This window comes from Xenopus laevis, chromosome 4L (genome assembly GCF_017654675.1).
Source record: "Xenopus laevis strain J_2021 chromosome 4L, Xenopus_laevis_v10.1, whole genome shotgun sequence".
Taxonomy (NCBI): Eukaryota; Metazoa; Chordata; class Amphibia; order Anura; family Pipidae; genus Xenopus; species Xenopus laevis.
In genome coordinates, this window is record NC_054377.1 from 83341023 (window position 1) to 83366993 (window position 25971).

At 37.8% G+C, this 25971-nt stretch overlaps 1 protein-coding gene across 6 annotated transcripts in view; it reads left to right on the forward strand.

The window, feature by feature from the left end:
• Positions 1-25971, forward strand: part of c1orf84.L (chromosome 1 open reading frame 84 L homeolog) — a 112739-nt gene that overhangs the window by 11955 nt on the left and 74813 nt on the right. For all 6 annotated transcript variants that reach the window (XM_018258299.2, XM_018258304.2, XM_018258300.2 and 3 more), the window contains exons 2-17: positions 2152-2277; positions 5518-5691; positions 6550-6720; positions 8743-8874; positions 9407-9542; positions 9674-9780; positions 10695-10905; positions 11819-11989; positions 15574-15799; positions 16491-16620; positions 16707-16849; positions 17630-17782; positions 22318-22432; positions 22583-22788; positions 24519-24749; positions 25860-25938. In XM_018258299.2, coding sequence (XP_018113788.1) covers positions 2152-2277; positions 5518-5691; positions 6550-6720; positions 8743-8874; positions 9407-9542; positions 9674-9780; positions 10695-10905; positions 11819-11989; positions 15574-15799; positions 16491-16620; positions 16707-16849; positions 17630-17782; positions 22318-22432; positions 22583-22788; positions 24519-24749; positions 25860-25938 — 2511 coding nt within the window. The remainder of the gene's footprint in view (positions 1-2151; positions 2278-5517; positions 5692-6549; positions 6721-8742; positions 8875-9406; positions 9543-9673; positions 9781-10694; positions 10906-11818; positions 11990-15573; positions 15800-16490; positions 16621-16706; positions 16850-17629; positions 17783-22317; positions 22433-22582; positions 22789-24518; positions 24750-25859; positions 25939-25971) is intronic.

Here is a 25971-nt window from a genome sequence, read left to right on the forward strand (position 1 = left end):
TAAAATAAAAAAGTTAACTTGTTTTATTTTACCATCCTTTGTACATCTTGGCCTTTGAAATGCACAAAATCCATATTTTAAATTAGTTCACACATTAAGGCTATCGGTTTTTTTTGCAGGAAAAAATCACAATAACTGGGGTGATTAAAACTGGAGTAATTTATTTTTGCAATTGCTACCATATTTAAAACACATTTAAGTGGATTCGTTGTGTTTGTATCTTATCACAGAAGAAAGTTAAGCACAAATGCAAACTAAATTGTTTTGATTTGTTTTCAGTGAACTAAAGAATATTGAATAAAAGCTTTCCTAATGACTTCTCTAGAATCCAGTCAACTTTATTTACCATAGGTTTTCAGTCTAATTTTCAAGATTTTTCTTCGTTTTAAAACCTTGAATATATTCTTTTTTAGTGTGAGTTTCTCAAATCCCAAATCTTGAATATTGATAAATATGCTTCATTGTGTTTTACTGAAAATTATTTGGATTAGACAGGGGAAATCTTTCCTTGTGCTTTCTGGTTAAATTAACCATTATGTCAATAACATTTACTAATTAGTTAATATTAGTTAATATTGATCTGTTGGCAGAGGAACTTCTTCAGTTAAACTTTTATTTACCACATTGATTCATAGCAGGAGACAGGTTCAAAGTACTAGAGGTAAAGTTAAGTGTTTGCAGAGTGAGGTGACGCCAGTAAGTGGAATAATGTTTGCTGTGACTAATGTGCAGTGCAATGCCCTCTATGCTCTTGGTTGGCTCTAAATGGTAACCTGTGCAGTTGGGAACTGTACAATGGATAACAATTGTTTCTAAAAAGATTCATGACTATTCATTTAAAGAGAATTTTCAGTGGCTTATATGGATCTTTTTCATACAGTACCCATGTTGGAAACAATTTCAACTGGAAAGGCAATATGTGATGAGGAAATTAAACAGGTAAAAAATGCAAATAATTCCATTGAGCTTGCCTATGATCCTTTAAGAGCTTGAATATACTCAGATTTTTATTATCTGTATAAATGGTGATGTGGGCATACTTCCTTGAATGAGATTAATGGGACAATGACAAGCTTAATCTTAGCTGACTTTTTGCACCTGACATCTGACAAATGTTAGTTTCTGGCAGTGTCAAAAGATCCACGGAGGCACATTATGACGTATAGGAACATAGAAATTGTTCTTACAACAAAATAGACTCCAGGAATATAGTATAGTTAAAGACCAGTCTATTGAAGATCTTTGAAGTTGGAGCTATGATTAACCCAGGAGACGAGGCATTGTTAACAATTGGGTAAGGCAGTCTCTCCTTATGTAGTCTCCCCCCCCCACACCATGGGCAATTCTTTAATAAATCATTTAATGATTCCCGATGTTAATCTTTTACCAGTAAGGGCAAACACATTTAATGGAGTTGACATAGGCAGAAGGGGTGCTTCATCATGTAATGCGAAAGTATTATCTACAGCTCCAGAACAAATAAATGCCTCAATTGTTTTTACTTTATATATCAGCTGGATCTGGAAAGCAAGAGCAACTGGAGGATTTGGGAGAGGGTTCAATATCCAGATGTTTCCCCAAAACATGAAGACACTAAGGGAGCTAGCACATGGGCAGATTCGGGGAGATTTAGTCGCCTGGCAATTAATCGCCTCTTCTGCGGGGCGACAATCTCCCCGAACTGCCTTCCCCGTGCCTGCCACCTGCTATAATGACAAAACGCCAGCGCCAATGCACTCGCGTTGCTTCAATTTCCAAAGTCGCCGAAGTTTCCTCATGAGGCAACTTCGGAAATCGAAGGGCCGCGAGTGCATTGGTGCTGGCGTTTTGTCATTATAGCAGGCGGCTAGGCAAAATGTAAAGTATTTATTCAATTCAAGTTTTCACATTTTTTGAGCTTGTAAACGAACACATTTGAGGTATTTGAATTTTTTTCCCACAATTCTTTTCGATCAAGTAGGTTGGTCAAAGTGTGATTGCTGTAGTTCAAATTGTATTGCAGCAGCAGTAGCCAGATTTCCAGAAGCAGGAATGATAAAGATGAGCAGCTATCCCCAGAAAACTCATGTATTGTTGTTACTCTTACTTTAAATCAAATTATTGTTAAGTCAAAATTTAAAATATAATACTTTTCATCTCTAATATTTTTAGCTGGAGGAAGCTGGCCAGGTGTTCCTGCTGATGAAGAAAGATTACCGAATTTCTCGAAATGTTCGTCTTGCTTGGTTTCTTTCACATCTTCATCAGCCCATATTGCCTGTTCCAGAATCTGAGTTGGTAGGTATGGAGAATAGTATGCAATGACAGAGCTTGCCAGAAGTGTGTAAAAAAAAAAATGTGCTTAACTTGCAAAACATTTGTGAAAATAATTTTTGAAACTTTCTTTTCCATGGTTTTTAACATTTTTACTAATTCAGAATAGTTATCAAAAAAGAGATGTGCAGCATTTCTGGTTATCCACAAGACAGAAGGAAAAGGAGTGGAAATAAAAGAGAGAAAAGTGTAGGGATCAAGAAATGGGAAAGGAAGAATAAATTGGTTGCATAACTAGTAAATATGATTTAATTGAGAGGGACACATAAAACAATTTAATTTAATAAATTAATATGACAATTAACATGGAAAGGTCTCTATGTTCAAAAAAGGTACAGTATAATTATAATGGTTAGAGGAGGACAAGGTGCTCCAGAATTAGTGGTAAAGTACCTCACCAAACAGTGAAAGTGGTCCCGGTGCACCAGCCCCAAGACCCCCAGCTTTAGGGAGCAGTACAGCAGAAGATAAGGAAGCAGGGCTGACCGGCACTCAAACGGATCCACAAGACCAGAGATATTCAGTTAAAAGATAAATTTATTAGTAGTAAAATTAAAATATAGCTTCATCTCCATCCACCCTACGCGTTTCACACCCCTCAGGGTGCTTAGTCTGGTCTTGTGGATCCGTTTGAGTACCGGTCAGCCCTGCTTCCTTATCTTCTACAGTATAATTATAGTTCCCAAAACTTTAAAAGTTTGTTGTGCTTATATGGTAGTATGCTGGAAAGTTTTTCATTGACCAGGATCCAACGCAATTTATTTTTAAAGTGAGACATAGGAATGGTTATAGCTTTGCAAAATGTTATAATAGTTATTTTGGCAAAAATATGTTCTTAAAATGTTCTTATGAGCTTTAGTATTCATTAGTTTTTTTAATCAGCAGAGCAGTTTGTGGGCCTTTCCTCAGTTTTATCTGGGTGATAGAGTAGTGTAAACTTGAGACCAAAAGTACTGAACTCTGGGCAACTCCACCATAAATATCATACAGAACCCTCTTGACTACAATGCCTAAAGCATGATAGTTTATCTTATGCTGGAAGGTTGGGAAAATATACCACCTGAAGAGTACTTTATATGAAGTTTCCAAAAGTGAGACATTCAGAAAACTATGGGAAGTGGTGTCCCATATTTGGGCCCAGGTGTTCTCTGTAAGGGTAACATTAAAGGGATCCTGTCATCAGAAAACATGTTTTTTTCAAAACGCCAAAGCATGGGAGATGGACCTTAAAGGGATACTGCCATGGGAAAACATTATTTTTTCAAAATGAATCAGTTAATAGTGCTACTCCAGCAGAATTCTGCACTGAAATCCATTTCTCAAAAGAGCAAACAGATTTTTTATCTTGTGTTAGGAGGCTGTTATCTGGTTACCTTCCCATTGTTCTTTTGTTTGGCTGCTGTGGGGAAAAAGGGAGGGGGGAGATATCACTCTAACTTGCCGTACAGCAGTAGAGAGTGATTGAAGTTTATCAGAGCACAAGTCACATGACTTGGAGCAGCTGGGAAATTAACAATATGTCTAGCCCCATGTCAGATTTCAAAATTAAATATAAAAAAATCTGTTTGCTCTTTTGAGAAATGGATTTCAGTGTAGAATTCTGCTGGAGCAGCACTATTAACTGATTCATCTTGAAAAAAAAATTTTTTCCCATGGCAGAATCCCTGTAAGGTCCATCTCCCATGCTTTGGTGTAGGACAGGGATATCTCCATCAGCGTCCCAAGTAGTAGCTGATATAGATTGGAAATTAAACTTATAGAATATGGATATTTTCAGCAAGCTGTCTCAAAGTAGGATGGGGTCATGGAACGGTTGTGAAATGGTGAGTAAAATGACTTAGTTGGTAATATCAATAAGATTCTATGACTAGTGGGTTGTGATTACCTCAAATCAGCTGACTTGAAGCCAGCCTGGGAATAGAAATAGTAGCTAAATCAGAACCCTTTACTTATCCATCAACTAAAGGCAATAATAAGACAAGCCAGTAGAGAAAAAGGGGGTGAACAGTAATAAATGGTGGTGCTGGTAAGGCAAGTGAAACAAGTCTAGCAATATATTTGTCCCAAATTACTAATGCTTTGACAATTGTGTTGAAATGGTAAATTTTTTATTTTTCATTGATGTGCTGATATTCCCTGTCCTACCTGTGTTAATGTGATGTTAAATATCACAGATAAGCGAGAAGTTTTCTACAGTTATTAATCTGGAGTCTGTATAGTTTGTCACCCTAAAGCATCTTAATGTTACTTAAAAGAGAATTAGAGGAATAATCACTGGAGGGTGCATGAAGGCTAGGCACTCCCCAGTGTTTATAAACACTTGGATTATATCGCGGTCCGGTGCTCGTTTTCACTATAAACTGCATCAGCCCGGGGTATTTCTTTAGAAATCTTCTTTTGCTTCTGTCGTCTTTTCTCCGGACCCCAGACATGCTCATGAGCAGTAGACTGAAAAAGCTGCCGTTCTGCATTAAAGTTCAGCTTTTCGTGCTGCTGCACATGCACCTGTCCAGACTGGAATGAAGAGAGGATGGAAGCCGAAGATGATGGCAATGATGAGCTTCTACAGAAATACCCTGCACTGTTGTGGTATTCACCAACCAGGAGCACCATCCCCAGGTTTCAGGTTAGCTATTATAATCACTGAGGTGCCTAACATTTTGGCATCTTCCCAGTGATTATACCTAGTTCTACTAAGGAATATCATCATTGTCACTCTCTGTAAAGGTGTAGTGTAATTTTACTAGGGATGCACCGAATCCACTATTTGGGATTCGGCTGAATCCCCGAATCCTTGGTGAAAGATTCGGCCGAATCCTAATTTGCATATGTAAATTAGGGGCAGGAAAGGAAAAAGTGGAAAAAATTCTTTTTATGACGGAAAGTCATGTGATTTCCCTAGCCGCCCCTATTTTACATATGCAATGCCGAATCCTGCAACTATTAAGCTGCTGTTAACTACAGCCCCCATAGTCCTTTGCAATCCACCAACTAGCTCAGTATTCTGGTTGCTTATATGTGAAGTTATTGATCAAAGATATCTGTGATGGGAAGCAAAAAAGGATATTTTCATGAATACAGAGAAAGAGGCATTTTATGTGTATTTACTTTGCACGTATCTGTTTGTTTGTTTTTTTGCCAGACTTGATCATCTTCCTCTTGAGTATATTTTGATGATTTTTTTTCCATCCATTCTAATTTTAGAGCTTGCATGACAATGAGCTAGAAGTAGTGAGCATTGTTTCTCATGGTTGGCAACCCGATGATCCTATTCAGCCTGGTCCATTTCTTTTGGTGCCATCCACATCGGTCACTTTTCTGGCAAGACAGTATCGTTTTGTTATAGAGCTGGACCTCAGCCCTTCAACAGGAATTGTGGTAATCAGCATTTTCAGTCTTTAATCCTGACAAACTGTGAGCAAGTAAATTACTGTCCTAATAGATTTAAATGCCTAAATAAACTTTTATAGCATCTACACACACACTCACATGGATCTATTTATAAAATTATGAGCAGCAGTGTTTATTCCTGGATGGTAAAACATTTGTCTACCAGTAATCCTGTTGGCTATTGAGTCTCTGGCACATGGGTAGGCAGCAAAATCTTCCCTCACAGCTCTTAATTTAAACTGTAATGACAGTTTGCCCAATTATTATTATTTTAACAAGAGGCACAATCCACCATGTTTTTTGTAGTTTGCTCCCTGCTGTAAAAGAATTGACATAGGTCTCTCTGCTATATTCTACTTGCCGCTCCCTCCCATGAAGACAGTACTGCCTGTGTTTGATACCACTGTATTCAAAAGACAGGAGAAGGCACCTTAGCATCCCCCTACCTGTCCCCTACCCTGGGCATTTCAACATGCAAGTTATGTGGCTGCAGAGCTGCATTCTGCACCTCTCCAATACTAAACTCTCACCAGATTTCTTCTTACTGGGCAGAGGTGCTTTTTGCTTTAACACTAACAGGCATACATTTGTATCCCTTAGTGCTTTGGCACTTTTGTCCCGGTTGTTTGGAAATTAACCCCTAAGTTATGTCATCTGTGATATTATTCCAAGTTTTTTGGCACTCTAGCTATTAAATAGTACAAAAATCACCCCATAATGGATATAGAATCATTCCTACAGGGAAAAAATGTATTGTTCAGTGCAAAATGTTGTATGCATTGTGCTTCCCTATGGTTTAGCAACATGTATTATGCATATACCCCAATTTTTTTATTCTTTTAATAGGATGACTCAACTGGTGAAATAATTTTTGATGAAATCTTTCACTCCTTATCACGTTGTCTTGTGGGCCTTCTGAGACCTTTTCGAATTCCTGGATCCAACACACTTTTTCGTCCTGAAATATTTGTTACTATACAGGCATATTCTTCCATCATAGGACTTCAGAGCCATCAGGTAATACTTTTCACTTCTGTCATTTTTATTTTTACTCTTTATTTCTAAATTATACTGTTACATTACAAATAATTTACTCTACCATATAAAACTTTATGCCTGAACAAACAAATGTATTTGTTTAGTTGTAATATTTATGTGTAGGCAGCCAATTCAGGCCATTGTGCCTGATCCTGTGCTTTCAGAAAGAGCCAGCATGTCACAATGGAACTGCTTTCAGATAAGCAATTGTTTCCCCTACTGAAGGAGTCACAGTTGGGCTAGGGTGTTTTACTATTGATTGTTATTCTCATATCTACCACTAGGTGCAAAGGTACATGGGAGCATTTTTAGCAATGCAGGTGTAAAGCTGGCTATAGACAATTATATTATATTCCTTATACGACAAACGTTCGGATAGCGTTTGTTACTTTCGATGCAAAGTTAAAACTAACCGTTCAGATTTAAATTGTAGGATTAAAGTAGGAAAAATAACAAATCATAGGATGTTCTGGCCATTAATTGACAGACAGCAATCATACAAAAGTTATGTCCGGGAAATAGTAGTGACAGTCACTTATAGGAGAAGAAAAGCTACGGAGGCATTTTATTGCCAATAGATTAGCTGCAATAGTGCAAGCTAGAATGCTATATTTATTCTGTAGAATGTTTTACCATACCTGAGTAAAAAGCTCTAGAAACTCTGTTTGTTTAGAATAGGAGCTGCAGTATTAATGTGGTGTGACATCACTTCCTGCCTGAGTCTCTCCCTGCTCTGGGCTCAGATTACAGTAGAGAAGGGAGGGGTGGGGGGAGAGGAGCTGAGCATGCTCTTGCCCAGGGCAATGAGGTTTAAGCTGAAGGCAGGAAGTCTGATACAGAAGCCCATGTGTACACAATAGAAGGAAAGAAATGTTGTGTTTCTTTTGACAGGGGACTCAGAGCAACATTACTTTGGGGGTTTACTGGTATATTTAGATGGACCTTTCTGATAAGGCTTACTTTGTTTTAACCTTTCCTTCTCCTTTATGGATATTATCAGATCTTTATCTGACAGAAATGTTCTAACCTGTCCGATTAACTAAACAATATGAAACTTTGTTTCATACAATTATGTCTGCACATCTATGGGCAGGTTTAGGGACCTTTCCACTATCATTTGTTCTGTTGATAAGCTGCTGATGGGGAAAGGGAGGAAGGTGATGCTTGCAGTGCAGCAGTAAAGAGTGACTGAAGTTTATCAGAGCCCAAGTCACATAGCTGAGGGCTGGGAAATTAAGACCATGTCTAGCTCCATATCAGATTTCGAAATTAATATACAAAAATCTGTACTATTAAAGGAACAGTTCAGGGTAAAAATAAAAACTGGGGTAAATAGATAGAAAATAACACATTTTTATAATATAGTTAGCCAAAAATGTAATCTATAAAGGCTGAAGTTAGAGGATGTCTAACATACAGAACAGAACACTACTACAGTTCTATAACTCCCAGTTAGTCTTTAAGCGACTATAAAGGTGCCCACATTGGACATAGCTGTTCATTGCTTTTGCAATTGATCCTTAGCATGCAGCTCAGATTCAAAGGCAAACAAGTTGACACATGTGGCCCTCTTCAGGTCACTGATTGGTTACTGCCTAGTAACCAATCAGTGGAAATCAAGAGAGCTGCTAAGGAGGAAGTAGTGTTCTGGCTATTATGTTAGTCATCCGGTCACTTCAGCCTTTGTACATTATATTTTTGGCTAACTAACTACAGTGTATATTGAAAACAGGTTTTATTTTGCATAGTCTATCTTTTTACCTAATTTTTATATTGAATTCCTTTAACTGGTGTGTTTTGGAAAAAAATATTTCCCATGACATCATTAAAAATCATTTTAAAACTCAGACACAAAGCATCATTTTCAGTTACTGTTGTTGGTTTCAATTGTTATTTAGTCTGCTGACTGTAGACAATTTTGAAAAGACAAGCTTTCATAACCTGGAGGTGAAAAGTGTACTGAAATTAACTGAAACATGCTTTTGACTTCCTTTTTCTCAGGTACTGGTTCAGGGCTGTCAACTAGAAGAACACAAGTTACAGAAATTTCTGCAGCAGGTCTACCATCAACTGGGGGCATTTGAGAATAAAGTTGCAGAGATACTACAGCAGCAGCATAGGTCACTCACTCAGGTAACACATTTAAAGGTATAGTGAAAATAAAGGACTAAATTAAAACTGAGCTATTTGTGGTCCATGTTGGACTGCACACATCTAAAGATGTTCTAAAGAACTATTGTTACAGTTCTAAAGAACTATTGCAATGGACACTTCTATTCTAGGTGCAGCCTGGCAGCAAGAAGTGCTTAATTAGCAATGTTTGCCACACTTCTAGTATGTACATTGTGTCATTACCCTTCACGTTGAGTGATAAAAAATACCAGTGGCTGCTGTTTTATGGACGTAACCCGCTGTGTTGCTTTTATACAATATATGGCCACACTCTATGGCCAAACTAAACTTTTAGCAAAGGCAGTTTTCCTAAATGCTTTTTCTGGCTTGCTAAAAGATTGAACTGTTTAAAATGAATGAGTTTTTGCATCACTTTTATTTATACTATTTGTGTGGCTTTTTGTTGTGATAGGGAATTTTCTCTGGGAATTTATTTATTACAAAATAGTATACAGTACATTTATGAACATAGCATGTTTTGTATCTTTTTTAGGATTGCCTTCTTCCGTATGGAAATCAGTCTGGACGTAAAATTGGGGTTTCCATGGTTACCGCCGATATTGGACTGGTTAGCATGATAAGACAAGGAATACTAGCACTTCAGTTATTACCAGCAAACTCTAGTGCAGGTGAATACAGTTTGTTCCCAAAAGTTATTTCACAAGGTTATGCATTCACTAGTAATATACCAGATGTTAGCTACACTAAGCTAGTGAAATTCTGATTACTGATGTCTAAAAATATTGCCGTTAATTCACAGGAATTATTGTTATAACTGATGGAGTAACCAGTGTCCCAGATGTTGCAGTATGTGAGACATTGTTAAACCAACTACGCAGCAGTACCATCGCATGTTCTTTTGTGCAGGTAAAGACCATGAGTTTTCCATTCAGCATTCTTTTATTCTGGTCAACACTGGGTATATGAACATTCAAAACTTCTGTAATTTTTGACACTAGGCTGGTTGATAATTTATAAATGAATCTCTGATACACCAGGCATTGCCTAGGAAATGTGATGTTACTGGTTTAAAAATATAGCTCTTTGCCATGTAAACTTTTTTTTTCTTTCTTGTAGAAGTAATGGCTGCCATGGTACATGGTAGTATTAATACATATTCTCTCTTGTTGCAGCCTTTCAAGATTTTAGCTTCATGATGCTAAGTTGCGTTAATTGAATTTTATTTCGTTCTATTGATTTTGAAGCTGTGCTCTGTTATTCTGTACACTCAGAATCTTTTGGTGTTTGGTGTTTGCAGCATTTCATAACGTTTTAAAACTGCACATTTTATGGAGAGTGATTGGTAAAATAGGTAGGCAGGTCTTACTAAACATTGTCAGGCAAATGGACCTGATAACTTTGGTTCCTTTGTAAACACCTAAGTATTTGTTTGTTCCTTTGTGCAAGTGTACTGCTCAGTAGTTCTTTGATACTTTGGAATGGGTTACTGACATTAGTCTTATGGGTAGGAAAAATGGCTGCAGAATAGCTCAGCTGAAAAAAGTTTCTACACCAACATTTCGATCACATCGTAGTGATCCTCAGATAACATCATAGTAATGCTCGACTATGATGCGAACGAAGCAATGTTTGTTTATTAAAATCAGTTACTCAGTTTTAAACAATTAAGTGGGGTGCAACAAGGCTGTGACCACAAAATTCATACGGATGAATACAATATATATATCAGAAAATGTGTTTATTTATGGCATTTGAATTTTTTCTCTACGCCAGAAATTGTTCAAGTTCGACGCCATGTAATTGGCTCTTTGTTATTGCAGGTTGGTGGGGTATACTCCTATGATTGCAGCTTTGGTTATGTTCCAAATGTCGAGCTGATGAAATTTATTGCTATGGCAACTTTAGGCTCATACTTATCTTCCTGCCCTGAACTAGACACAGGAGTCTTGGACATGAATGTTTACCATAAAGCTTTCCTTCTGTACTCTTTTCTGCGAACAGGGGATGCATTGAATCCTGACTATTACTGTGGTGAGTACGTGATTATGATTACAAGCATAAGTCACATGTAAAAAAAAAAATTAAGTTACCATCCATCACTTTATTTGAGTTTGGTGTGGTTAAAGTTGCCTAAAGATATATTGAATCTTATGTTTTTTCCCTGTACATAAGAGTTATGTATGTATATAAATGTAATCATCTTCTTTTTAAAGTAGTACTGTCATTTTAAAGGGATACTGTCATGGGAAAACATGTTTTTTTTTCCCCAAATGCATCAGTTAATAGTGCTACTTTAGCTGAATTCTGCACTGAAATCCATTTTTCAGAAGAGCAAACAGATTTTTTTAAATTCAATTTTGAAATCTGACATGGGGCTAGACATATTGTCAGTTTCCCAGCTGCCCCCAGTCATGTCACTTGTGCTCTGATAAACTTCAGTCACTCTTTACTGCTGTACTGCACGTTGGAGTGATATCACCCCCCCACCCAGCAGCCTAACAAAAGAACAATGGGAAGGTAACCAGATAGCAGCTCCCTAACACAAGATAACAGCTCCCTGGTACAGCTATGAATAACACTCAATAGCCAAGTCCCACTGAGACTAATTTATTTACATTAAGTAGGAGAGATAACAGCCTGCCAGAAAGTAGTTCCATCCTAAAGTGCAGGCACAAGTCACATGACTGGGGCAGCTCGGAAACTTACAATATGTCTAGCCCCATGTCAGATTTCAAAATGAAATATAAAAAAATCTGTTTGCTCTTTTGAGAACTGAATTTCAGTGCAGAATTCTTCTGGAGTAGCACTATTAACCTTATGCGTTTTGAAAAAAACGTTTTCCCATGACAATATCCCTTTAAATTGATATAAGATGTGCATGTAACATAAATATTTTTCAGAGTTCATCATAAGTATCATATTTAATTGTTTTTTGTGTTGGCAGGTTCTCAACACAAACTGTTTAATGAGCATCTGGTCTCAGCAAGCAGTAATCCTGCTTTAGCTCTGCGGCGCCGGAAACATGTTGAGAAGGAGTTGCACGCTGACCTTGTGAGTGTGGTGTCTGTGAGGCTCAGAGAAGGATACAACATCCGTGAGATTCGCATAACTAAAGGTCTTGACAAATTTAGCCACGTTTCTGATTTTAGACTGTCTATTAAAAGTGCAGTTTAAGTGCATTTAATGAGAAAACTTAACAAGCTGATTTATCTTATGGTACATGGCAGAATATTTTTTTTGCTTACAGGTTTGACTTACAAACGTATGTGCTAAATTGCACAAATGCAGTTGCCATTCGCAACAAATCAGCAATTAGTTTTGAATAACTATTACAAGTTAAAGCAAAGCCCTGATTACTGCATAGTCCTTTAGATAAGAATACAAGTATATGAAATACAGTTTCTGAAACACTCCTGAATGCTGTGTTTTCAGAAATCTGAGAGTTCAATACAGATGTGTAAAAAGATTACAATTTTAACAGAAGAAGCCAGACTACATTAACTAAATTATAGAAAGTACAGTGTGAACTAACTCAATGGCATGTTGCCTTCTCTGTGTTAATTCACTCTTAAAATTTTGCTGAGTTTAGGAAAATCAATAAAAATTAAAATTATTTATAAAAAAAAAAAGATTACCATGTTAAAAATTCAAACTAATTGAAGAAACCAAGAAAGACTAAAAATTACAAATGGATTGAGTATTTTAAGTATTGCAATAAATACAAAACAATGTGACTCCAGTTTAGCTTCTGTTTTTTCTACTGTTCTTTACAGTGGTTTTGTTTATTAGTAGCTACTAACTGGTTATTATGTAACAATATTGAAATAAGAATGTGTGGCAATATTAGAGGTTCATCTCAAATCAAAATAAAAAGCTGTCTATATGCTGCAAGTAATTGAGCCTGAACCTTAAACCTGCAACTGCAGACATTCCCTGTTAGAATTTTCAATCTAGGTCAACAGATATACATTCAATTAATTAACATTTTATCTGGTGAAAAAATATTTTTGTTTCCATGGTTCAATTTAATACTTAAAGGGATACTGTCATGGGAAAACATGTTTTTTTCAAAACGCATCAGTTAATAGTGCTGCTCCAGCAGAATTCTGGACTGATATCCATTTCTCAAAAGAGCAAACAGATTTTTTTATATTCAATTTTGAAATCTGACATGGGGCTAGATATTTTGTCAATTTCCCAGCTGCCCCCAGTCATGTGACTTGTGCCTGCACTTTAGGAGAGAAATGCTTTCTGGCAGGCTGCTGTTTTTCCTTCTCAATGTAACTGAATGTGTCTCAGTTAGACATGGGTTTTTACTATTGAGTGCTGTTCTTAGATCTACCAGGCAGCTGTTATCTTGTGTAAGGGAGCTGCTATCTGGTTACCTTCCCATTGTTCTTTTGTTTGGCTGCTGGGGAGGAAAGGGAGGGGGATGATATCACTCTAAGGGTAAGGCCACACAAGGAGATTCGGGGAGATTTTGTCGCCTGGTGACTAATCGCCAAGTCTTTTGCGCAACTATCTCCCCGAACTGCCTCGACGTTTTTCCCCATAGGCTACAACGCAAAGTCGCCTGCGCTAATGCACACGCGGCAATGCGTTTTCTATAGTCGCCCAAATTTGCTAAAAATGTACGGAATGATTTTAAAGATTAGTAAAGTGGTTTCAGCTACAAATGCATTCATAACTTTAATAACTCTTACTTGAAAATGTGTAATTATTATATCTAGGAAAGTTGTATAGAATTAAAAACTTGCTATCCTTATGCAAATGTTTATATTTTCTTTTAAAAGCCTTTACAAGAATTTGGTACACTAGTTAAAGCTAATGTCTGTCAATTGTATCATCATCAATTTGGCTTAAAAAATTCCCTTTTATTTTGTGAAGGGGAAGTACCCATTTAATGCATCATGTTAATATTAAACAAGGCTAAATTACTAACCTCATTAAACAAAAGGTTTGCAGCAATAATTAAATATTTTTTGTTTGGAATGATTGCACCCCATTTAGTCATTGTTTGACAAACCTGTGCTCATCCACACATGTTCTCAGGATTTCCTCAGGAAAGAAATATGTTACAATAGATACTATACTCATGTGATGATGTAAAAGCTAAATTTCTCTTACAGAGATCTGTGGGACACAGGGACCATGGGGTATAGCATCCATCACCAGGAGACAGGACACTGAATAAGTAGAAGACTCCTCCCCTCTACCTTGTGCTACTGACTTCAGTTTTTTTCAGTGTCCACTACTCTTGTGGACAGCATCAATTTTGGTATACCTAAACAAGACCTCCTCAATCTGGCAGTACACATCAAGGAGGCTAATGATTACATTTCACAAGTTTCTTTAGATGCAGCACAAGTGACAAGTTGCACGTCCACTCTGTCAGTGGCAGCACACTGATCTCTTTGGCTTAAGTTGTGGACAGCAGACTTATGCTCCAAGAAATCTCTAACCACGATTCCCTTCAAGGGTAAGCTCCTGTTTGGACCAGACTTAGAAGAAATCATCAGTCAAGCCACAGGGGGCAAGAGCACTCTGCTTCCACAGACCAAACCCATCACAAATTGTCGACAAAGGCACTTTTTTTACCCCTTCAAGAATACAGAGTACTCCGCAACTGGCTCATCCGATAGAAACTACACCAATCAATTTGGCTCCAAAAATCGCTTCCAAAACCAAACTAGACCTACTTGGCAAGGGAAGCGTTCCCAAACCAAGACTTCTGACAAATTCTCCAGTGCTTGACTGTTTTGATCCAGTAGTGGGGAGATTACAACTTTTAAGAAGCTTGGGTGCACCTCACCCAAGACCCCTGGGTACATGAACTGGTACCCTCAGGCTATCGCATAGAATTCATCAACACTCCTTCACCTTGATTTTTCATGTCATGAATACCGCCAGAGCCAAGAAAGCAGGCTGCCTTCTTTTCGTTCTGGATCTGAAACCACTCACATCAAAATGTAGTCTCTATGTTCAGTCATCGCCTCAATGATTCTGGGGGATCTCCTCGCTGCGAATTCGCGGCGAATTTGCGCGATTCGCCGCCAGCGAATAAATTCGCGAAACTCCGCGTCAAAATTTTTTTTTCGAAAACCGGACGCCGGCGTCAAAAACGCAAATTCGCCCATCACTACCCTTCATTCCTTTGCAAAATTCTACCATTTTGAGGTCTTTGCAGCATCTGATGCACACTTAGGCAGGAAGGTACTGCAGGCTGCACTTTCTATATAGGCCTCGGTTCCTCCCTCCCGTAGATTCGGGGACAGCTTTGGTATGTCCCCATGGTCCATTTGTCCCACAGATCTCTGTAAGAGCACGTTAAATCCTTTTCTTTTCAGACGTCTGTGGGACACAGGACCTCCCTTCCCTGGAAGCGGACCCTCTGCTGCCTGTATTCAAGGTATAATAGTCTGCTACTGTATATAGTTTTTCTAGTCACTCTGATGACTGTCTTTGTTTAACAAAACTAAAGTCAGTAGCACATGGTAGAGGGGTATAGCCCCAGGGAAGGAGTCTTGTACTTCTTCAGTGTCCTGCCTCTTAGTGGTGGATGCTATATTCTACGGTCCCTGTGTCCCACAGATGTCTGCAGAGAAAAGGATTTAATGGTGAGTAGCACAGAATCTCCTTTTATGCTGGTCTGAAGGCAAATTGAGTCTTTTTAAACATGTTTTTTGTTTACTTTAAAAGGTATGCTGGAGGTGAAGTTGGTTCTTTTGTGGAAACATAACATGCGTGTGGAGTACTTAGCAGCAGCTTCATGGCCCCTGGATGCATCCAAGCGCAACACATTGGTAGAGGTTGTGATGGAAGGAAGTTATGACATACTTCATGATATCAGCTGTACGCTAAAGAAGCCCATCACCAGCATGTATCGGACTAGCGTCATCAGGCGCTTTTGGAATACTCTTCAGAGGTAAAGTGTATACTTATTAGCTGAGTTAACAGATTTTGTGAGAAGCGTTCCAAAATGCAAAAAATCTTTAGTCAAATTTTATGAATAATTAACAGAATTGTGTCACAGTGCAGTGTGTAAAATCATAACAGTTTGCGTTAATTTAAAGGGATACTGTCATTTTTCAAAACACACCCGTTAATAGGGCTGCTCCTGTAGACTTCTGCACTGAAAGCCGTTTCTCAAAGGAGCAAACGTATTTTTTTAATTTTGAAATCTGACATGGGGCTAGACATATTGTCAGTTGCCCAGCTGCCCCCAGTCATGTGACTTGTGCTCTTTGTGCCATAAATGGTATAGGTCTGTTATTTAGCATATTACCTCCATACAATCTATATGTCTTTACTTTATGGCTTATTATTCGGAATGTGTTGGGTAGTTTCTGTACATCTCATTTTGTCACTCACTCACTTGCCCAGAATAATGCCATTTGATTATGCATGATTTGTTATTTCTTGTAGTTTTGTTACCTCTTCCAAATAAAGCCATTCTTATTTATTTTAGATCTCATGCTTTTAGACTTATCCTTTCCTTCATAGATAAAGATTATATTTTAGTGAAAGTAGCTATACTATTTGCCATACTTTACTATGCCTGGTCAGTTGCAAAATAGTTTTCTGCTTATTCTGCTGTTTTTTTGCTTAATTTACAGTATTAGTCAGACAGATCAAATGCTGGTTCACCTAAAATCATTTGACAGTGTTCCTGAACACTTCAAGATCCCCGAGAGCACCAAAAATGGAGTTCCTCTCTTTTACATTCCTCCAGGATCTACAACACCAGTAAGCAGTCAGGTTTCAGTCCATAATATGCAGTGATTTTAGTGGTCAGCGTAATTCATTTATTCTCATTCCTACTTTGATTGCAGGTGTTATCTCTGCAGCACAATGGTTCTGATTCCAGCCATTCCCAGTTTGCTGCCTATTGGAAACCAATCCTATCAATGGATGCCAACTTCTGGCAACGCTGGCTGCATGTGCATCGCATTGTGTTGCTTCTCGAGCATGACATGTAAGCTAAAAACTTTGGAACTTGCAGATGTTTCTGTAACAATAATATTAAGATGTTCTCTTACCTAAGGCGACTGATACTCAAATTGACTGCTAATATTCCCATAAAATAGACTTTAGTTTAAACTAGGTGACCAATCACTGAATGTCACATATTTTTGACATACAGGATAGAGATTAAAGTGTTCCTTATGCAAAACAGTGGCTTTAAAAGTAGACACAAAAGATTGCTAAACTTGCCATTTTGATTACCGTTAAAATAGTATAACGTTTAACCTTCCACTGTTGGAAACCTTTTGTTCCATGCAACCTTTATTTCAACTCTGTAAAATCTTGATGTGGTCACCATTTAACCAGCTCACTGAAGGCAATGATAGCATGCAAATATAGGAACTTTAACAACAATATGGTATGGAAATACCTGTTTTTATGTGTGCTTTATGATGCTGTTACTAGTAAAATACTTTCACACTGCATGATTCAGATTTGATTCTGATGTGTTGTTTATATCTTTAGCTTCTGTTATCTCACACAGAAAATATATAGATAGATGTAATCTCTGTGATTCATAGACATATTGGCTATGTGTATAGAAGAGTAGACTGCCTACATTTTAATACAAAATAACATACAGTTCAGGCACCATACTGCATGACAGTGAGCCCGCCTAAGCTTCAGTTATATTTTGTTTAATGGTCTCTTTATTTTATCTTTGTAATGTTTTACAAGTGCTGCCTTGTTTGTGTTTTCAGGACAAATAACATTTATTTATGTGTTACAGGCCTCTTCCAAAACACATTCACACCCCTGGAAATAATGGGAGATATAGCACTGTTTTATGCCGTATCTCTCACACTGCCCTCACTTCCCTTCTACGAGACTGGAGCAGCTTTGTGCTTGTGGAGGGATATTCGTACGTCAAATTGATGCTCAGGTAACTCAGTCTTCTTTAGATAATAAGCAAAGAAAGTACTTCTTGCACCTCCAAAAACACATTTTTTAAGATCAGCAGTGTTTACCTGTTATTATTGTATAGCCAGTAGGTAGATTTACAATTATTATTCTAGGCATATGTATTTAGGCACAGAAATGTTAATGCTCTAGGCCAAATGTTGTGGACACAATATTACTACCATAGCTTGATCCAGCCAACAGACAGACCCATGATGCATAAGAGCAGGGTGGCATGTGGTGCAGAGAGTGTGTATGCATAAAAGACTCTAAGATACTTATTTATCATGCTCTGTATAAAATGTAGTGACACTGCACAATGACACATGATCACCAGGCATCACCATGTAAAAAAAAACTGTGCATTTATCAAGCTGTGTATAAATAATTTGGTGTAAAATCTTTCTGTGTAAAATCCTGGTGTAAAAAGCTGCAGCAGCTTGAAAATGCTATGTAAGAACAGAACTGTGGAGTCTGTGTCAGAGTCTGAAGCAATTTAATGCTTTAGTTAATTTTAGATTGTATTTAACAGCTATTCTAAAAATATATGCGAGGTTCAATTAATATATAGCTTGTTTTAGGTTTTCCAATTGTTTTTGGTTTTATGTAGTTTGATTTTGGTTTAGAATTACCGAAGGATATGCATTATAGTTTTGAGCTTTAGCAATGATAAATTGCCTTGCATGTTTTTCTTTCAATCATCATGGAAATGCATTAGTATATTAAAGAACGGTAACACCAAAAATTAAAGCGTTTTAAAGTAATTCACATATAATATACTGTTAGGGTGGTGGCACTCTTGAAGATTCGCGGGAGATTAGTCTTCTTTGGGCAACTAATCTCCCCGAAATGCCTTACCCCAGCAACAATGTGAATCGCCGCCAGGGTTTGGCATACAGATCGCTTTGGTTTTCCAAAGTCCCCGGAGTTTCCTCATGAGGCAACTTCAGAAAATGAAGCATTCCGAAGGCATTTTGCGGAGATTAGTTGCCCCAAGAAGAGTAGCTTTGTTTTATTTTTACAATATTTTTTTACTGCAGGAATTTGCTTGCTACTTAATTTTTCCCATTGACTTGAAAGGGTTACACCATAAACATAATTATGTAAAATAACCTTATGAAATACTGCATTTGGGCATTGTAGAAGAAATGACGCAGCTTTATAAACTCAACTTTTTTTTGGTGCGTTGCGTAAATCATTTGTAAGCACGTAAAAGTGAAAATCTTCACTTTATTATGAAAATCCAGCTTTTGAGAGTTTCAGGTGAACAAATTGTAGCAAAACCTTTACCACCCTGGGGTTTAACTAAGCACAGGTTTTGAGTCCCTTGCTATAACTGGTCCCTTACTGGAATTCATGACTGGAAAACTAAACTACAAGTCCAAAGAATCACAGTCCTTTTGCTAGACCCAAAGATTTCCTTTATTAGAGTTCTTTGAAAACCAGCTGCATTTGGCACTGCTCTGTTCATTTCACTCTCCCAACTCTCAGCTCACACAGTTCTTGTCTCTATTAAATGAGCACTAATAATTTCAACATTGTTTAGACTTCATATTCAAGGATCTTGCTTTTAAAGGGGCAGTATTCAACATGAGTTTAAAGGGGACCTGTCATCCAGACATACAAAACTGTATAATAAAATCACGAAACATGAAACCCAAATTCTTTTTTACATTACAACATCCATATATTTTATAAAAGCTATCATATATTGCCTACCCCCACCTTTATGCCTAAGGCATAGAGGTAGGACAGGCAATTACTTTCACTATCCATTCTGCACTTCCTAAATGTCATTGAATTCTCCAGTTCCCCCTCCCTTTGCGCCATCTAATTGTGTAGCCAGTGCATGGGCATGTTCATAAAGTCCCCTATTCTGCCACATAAACAAGATTTTGACATGATGCAAAGCTTGCATTTGAGGAACAGTAACACCAAAAAATGAAAGTCTTTAAAAGTAATGTCCTGCACTGGTAAAACTTCAAAAACGCCACTATAGTTTATATATACAAGTTGCTGTGCAGCCATGGGGACAGCCATTACTTTGAATGGCTGCCCCCATGCCTGCACATCCTCTTGTTTATATAAACTATAGTAGAGTGCTGAAGCAAACACACCAATTTTACCAATGCAGCACAACAGTACACAATATCTTGATTGCTTTAAAACACTTTTATATTTTGGTGTTACTGTTCCTTTAAAGGAGAAGCAAACCCTTTTAGTTAAGAAACCCTACCCTACATAAACCCCCTCCCCCCAGCCTAGTTGATACCCTGTGCAAATGCCCCTAAGTCTTACTTACCCCTCAGTGCAGATTCTGTCCAGTGGAGTTCATGGGCACCATCTTCTTCTCTTCGGTAATCTTTGGGTGCCGTATCGACGCATGCAGAGCAATTTTCTGTTTCGTGACAACTGCGCATTCACTGAAACTCACGGAAATTGCCATCAGAAGACACGAAGATTACTGAAGCAGCTGAAGATGGCGCCCATGAACTCAGCTGGACAATCTGCACCGAGGGGTAAGTAAAGACTTCGGGGCATTTGCCCCGGGTAGCAGCTAGACTGGGGGGGAGGAGGGAGGGGGGTCTATGTAGGGTAGGGGCTTTTTTTTACCTTAAAGGGCACAATCATAACTAAAATCATTTACTTAGTAAAAACGCTATGTGAAAGTTCAAGAAATCCGATTTTTAAAGCAGCTAGCTGAGGCAGGCATCTTGGATTTCACTGGCTCCTCCTACCTATATCTTACCAGCCAACTGTAACTTTGAAATCTCGCACATGCTCAGTTGAAATTCCTTCTAAGCTCTTTTCAAATCAACCAAACCTCTGTGTTAGAGGCTGTTCAGTAGTGCTGCCACCTTCTGGAAGTTAGTGTGTGCCCTTAATTTGCATAATAACATCACCAGCAAGATGGGAAAATCTTGTGATACTTCTAGTGGAGAAGTTTACTAAAGCTAGGCATTCTGGGTAGAATACTCAAGGCAGTGCTACAATCTAAACATGCTCCAGAAATTGGCATGTTATAGTCTCTGTTTTAGTTAGGGTTGCCACCCGGCCGGTATTTTACCAGCCTAGCCGGTAAAACACCTGCCAGGGCCGGGGCTGGTATTACAAATTTACTGGCAATGTAGCTGCCGGTAATTTGTAATGCCCCTCAATTTGCACCATCTAATTGTGTAGCCAGTGCATGGGCATGTTCATAAAGTCCCCTATTCTGCCACATAAACAAGATTTTGGCATGATGCAAAGCTTGCCTTTAAGGAACAGTAACACCAAAAAATGAACGTCTTTAAAAGTAATGTTGTCCTGCACTGGTAAAACTTCAAAAAACGCCACTATAGTTTATATATACAAATTGCTGTGCAGCCATGGGGACAGCCATTACTTTGAATGGCTGCCCCCATGCCTGCACATCCTCTTGTTTATATAAACTATAGTAGAGTGCTGAAGCAAACACACCAATTTTACCAATGCAACACAACAGTACACAATATCTTGATTACTTTAAAACACTTTTATATTTTGGTGTTACTGTTCCTTTAAAGGAGAAGCAAACCCTTTTAGTTAAGAAACCCTACCCTACATAAACCCCCTCCCCCCAGCCTAGTTGATACCCTGTGCAAATGCCCCTAAATCTTACTTACCCCTCAGTGCAGATTCTGTCCAGTGGAGTTCATGGGCACCATCTTCTTCTCTTCGGTAATCTTTGGGTGCCGTATCGACGCATGCAGAGCAATTTTCTGTTTTGTGACAACTGCGCATTCGCTGAAACTCACGGAAACTGCCATCAGAAGACACGAAGATTACCGAAGCAGCTGAAGATGGCGCCCATGAACTCAGCTGGTCTCCTTTAATGTATAGGGCTTAATCATCCTTTTTTCACAAAAAAATCTGTGCTTTTTGTTTATTCTTGAGCTAAACAGAGGAATCAGGGAAACTGAAGCTAATTCATATTTGGTTCTTGCAATGTATATAATTAGATTACCAGTATGCATCCTATCCCTTCACCTTTTATTACTATTTTGTAAACAGGAGTCCATTAATACGGTGGGATTATCTGTGCCCTGATAACCTAATCATCTGCCTCACAAGGGTCAAACACGGAATAGCTTCATTCTACCTGTTTTGCGCAAGTTATAACAAAAATATAGATTTTTGATGATTAAAACCATATTTAAAAAGTATGTTCAGCACAAGCACTATTCATTAGCTCATGTTGTACAAAGGGAATACAACCCCTTTAACATATTGCTTCTTTAAACTGGTTTAGCAGCATTCATTTAATTTTTATTTTAAATAACTACTACAACCTACTTATGTTTTTTGAAACCTGGTCTCAGACCTCACCAGCAGTGTGTCTAAATATCTGCCATGCTGCCCAGTTGAAAGTAAATAAATGACATATTCTACATATCTACAAAACATGCACTACTATATAGTCTTATTTAACAAATGTGTATTACTTCACAATCTCATGCAGGGTTCCAATTTGTTTTTGCTTTTCTTTATTTTTGGTAGTGATGTTAATCATACACCATCCTCATTTTGCGTAGTCCGGATAATTTGGAAAGCCCCCTGCATGGTTCTCCGACTGGGATTTCCTCTAGGAACCCCAGCAAACAGCAGAAACCAGGTAAAAACGAAACCATGTATTATTAATCTATAGGTTGCAATCATGGTAAGTTTTATTTGTAGCTTTACTCTAAATAGCACTTACAATATTGTAAGTGCTTACTAGGCATATCATAAGTATCCCTTGCATTCGATATATTTACTTTTACAGATAGTGGAAGAGCTGAGGAGCTGGATCCTTCAGCTTCGTTTTCCACACAGAGTGCAGAGTAAAGAAACTACGCCACGAGTTAAAAGGAAAATGTTTGGCATCAGCTCTCCATCCAAGTCCCCACCACCACTTTTGCCATCCCCTGCTTTTTCTGACCGGTCCTGCCTTGTACTTTTGCACAAGCCTCTAGAGAAGCTGCTTATTAAGTAAGTACTTTTGGGCTCTATTCTGTCAGCAACCAGGTGTGATGTCACTGTGAAAAAGTTAAAGGTTTTTTAGAAGTTCATGGAAGGTATTATAACTGAGAGTGCCAGAAATTTGCCTATCTGACTTGCAATGATCACATACATTGATGACGCAGCAGTGCCTATCACAGGCAGATTTATCCGATATCTGTAAAATTTCTCACCATTGGTGGAAAGTCATATTGTAAAAGATAAAAAATGCTATAGTACTACAGGAAAAATATTAATGTTGTCTAACTGAGCTACTATACCAATGCTGTCAGCATGAAAGCAAATACCACCTAACATCAACTAAATGATGATCAATATTCAGCCCAAAGCACCAAATTCAAAATCCATAAGGATTAACTTTTTCTGAGTTTGTTACCTGTTCAATAAAACAGACAAGCGAAACATTAAATCTATATTAGAGGCAAAGCTAGTGAATTAAAAGTAAAGATATTAATCATTTTGTTTATATCGGTGGATCCTCTTTATCAGCTCTGTTGATCTGCACTTTAAAGTATAGTCTCTGCTCCATATGGCTGCATGGTAGCGCATGCTGTACTTTTAAGTGCAGATGAATGGAGCTGGGGAAGGGAGTGTATCTGCTTCTCTCAGTCTGCAAAAAAAAAAAAAAAACAGCCAAAGAAGTGGATCCAATTCTCTGTATGCCCTCAGCCTTAAGGCTTTACAGTTCAGCCAGGCCTGCTGCTAACTAAGTATGGCAAATTGGCATATTTACTTATCAGCACTGTATTGCGACTTTTACATGCTATATATATATATATATATATATATATATATATATATATATATATATTGTGAGTTTGTCTCTAAGCTTAGGTTACTGACAGCAGTACAGAGCATGTGCTGTGAATTAACAGAAATGAAGATGGGGAGCTTCAGGGGGCATCTCTGGATTCACAGACCATCACTGCTAAAGGACTGTGTCTGCCTTAGGCTGGTACAGAACCTAAAAACATAATGGGCAGCATTTCTACATCTTTGTTAATCTTTAGTCCTCCTTTAAAGCGTATTAAGGTTAGGGTTAATAAAACAAATTAATGCTAAATTTCTCAGGTTGCCTGTATAATTTGCAGCACTTTTATTGTTTCAAGGCTTTCTGGAGGAATACAGAGCTCTTCTGATGCTGCTCTGCTTGGGAAAGAAACAAGGGAAAGTTGCGCTCACCACTAATTTTTAAAACCATTAGGCGGGAGTGCAATGAGGCTGTGACCACAAAATACATATAGACAAATACAAGAGGTCCTCTGCACTCAACCCATTATCAATATATTTAAGACATTGAGACATTTTGTGCATACAGCTACTAAAAATGCCTTAGCCTTCAAACAAAATAGGGATTGTTTGTCCACATATTGCAGTATATTTAAGCTGATCAACTACGTCAAAGTTATCCCATATCTGGCCAGTCCTACACTCAAATTGCATCTGATTCATTAAGGTTAATGAATCAGATGCAATTTGAGTGTAGGACTGGCCAGATATCGGATGACTTTGCCCAGCTTAAATATATTGCAATATATGGAAAAACAATCTATGTTTTGTTTTAAGGGTAAGGTATTTTTATTAGCTATATGGACAAAATGTCTCAATGTCTTAAATATATTGATAATGGGTTGAGTGCAGAATGTAAATTGCAAAAGTGCTTATTTTGAGTTTGCTTCCTCTTCTTTTTTTTTAAATAGATATGATAAATTGCCTATGGATTATCGAACCCCATTTATCCTGAATCTTGAGAGTTTGGCACAGCATAACTCAGTGCCCGGACCCCTAACAGCTAATCGGTCAGCCTCGTCTACTCTTGCTTCACTTTCCCGTTACTTCTATCAACAGAGATGGATATGGTGTGTTCAGTCAGGTCTCACATCATCTGTTCCTACTCCAGCAATGGCACAGATTCTGTCAACACTTACAGAGTGAGTTTTTCCTATGCCATTAATTGCATGGATATTATATAGCGCTATAACTATGGGCAGTTCTCCGTAATGTATTTAAACAGATTTATTTTAATATGACTTTATGATGCTGGGCCCTTGAGTAACTTTTTTTAGGCCACAGAATCTATTTTGGCAAGTGCATAGCTGCAGTCAGATTTGTATGGAATTGGTATTCAATTTGGTATTTTTAGATGACAGTTTCATCATATAACTACATCTAAAAATGTTGGATTTGGTGCATCCCTTTATTGAAGTTGCTTTAAGCTCAAAAGACACAATATGCAGTTGCAATTTTATGTAAAAAAAGATTGGGCAGGTCACCAAACAGGTCTATCGAGGTCTTTCTTCCCATCCCAAATGATACCTAAGAATATTGCAATAAGACCATGTAGGTAACTGTTTTGGCCCCCTGCATGGACTTATTGACTTTTTCAGGAGAGGTCAGGTCAACAACCAAAGTCTGTCTGTTCATAAATACCTTTATACCAGCCTCAAAAACAAATGTACTTAAAAGGGTGGTTCACCTTATGTTAATAGTTAGTATCTTCGAGAAGGCTAATTCTAAGCAACTTTTCAATTGGTCTTAATTTTTTTTTTAATTATTTGCCTTCACGGACCCCGTCTAAAAAGCAAATGCTCTGTAAGGCTACAAATGTATTGGCATTATATATCTTTCTATTCAGGCCCTCTCCGATTCATATTCTAGTTTTTTTTAGTCAAATCAATGCATGGTTGCTATGCTAATTTGGACCCTAGTGACCAGATTGCTGAATTGCAAACGTGGGAGCTGCTAAATAAAAAAATAAATGACTACAAATAATAGAAAATAAATTGCAAATTGTCTCACATTTCACACTATACGCGATAATAAAAGGTTTATTTAAAGGTGAACAACCCCTTTCACAAGTTATACAATGCTACTTATTTTTAAGTTTATCAGATTATTATATACAGTTTCAGTTGTCTACTAACCTGTATTCTTTTCATGTATTTTTGTGTGACATTATGTCATTGAGGCCTAATATAAAGAAAGATATTACAAGTTACATTGCAATGGTACATGTAAGCTCATATTTATACTGTTGACAGGATCCGCCTCTCAGAGGGATTCCATTTTGCTTCTACTGGAGAAGGCATTATTAACATGGTTTTAGAAGTTCCAATTCAGGTGAGACCGCCTCACTTCATTTTATAACATGTT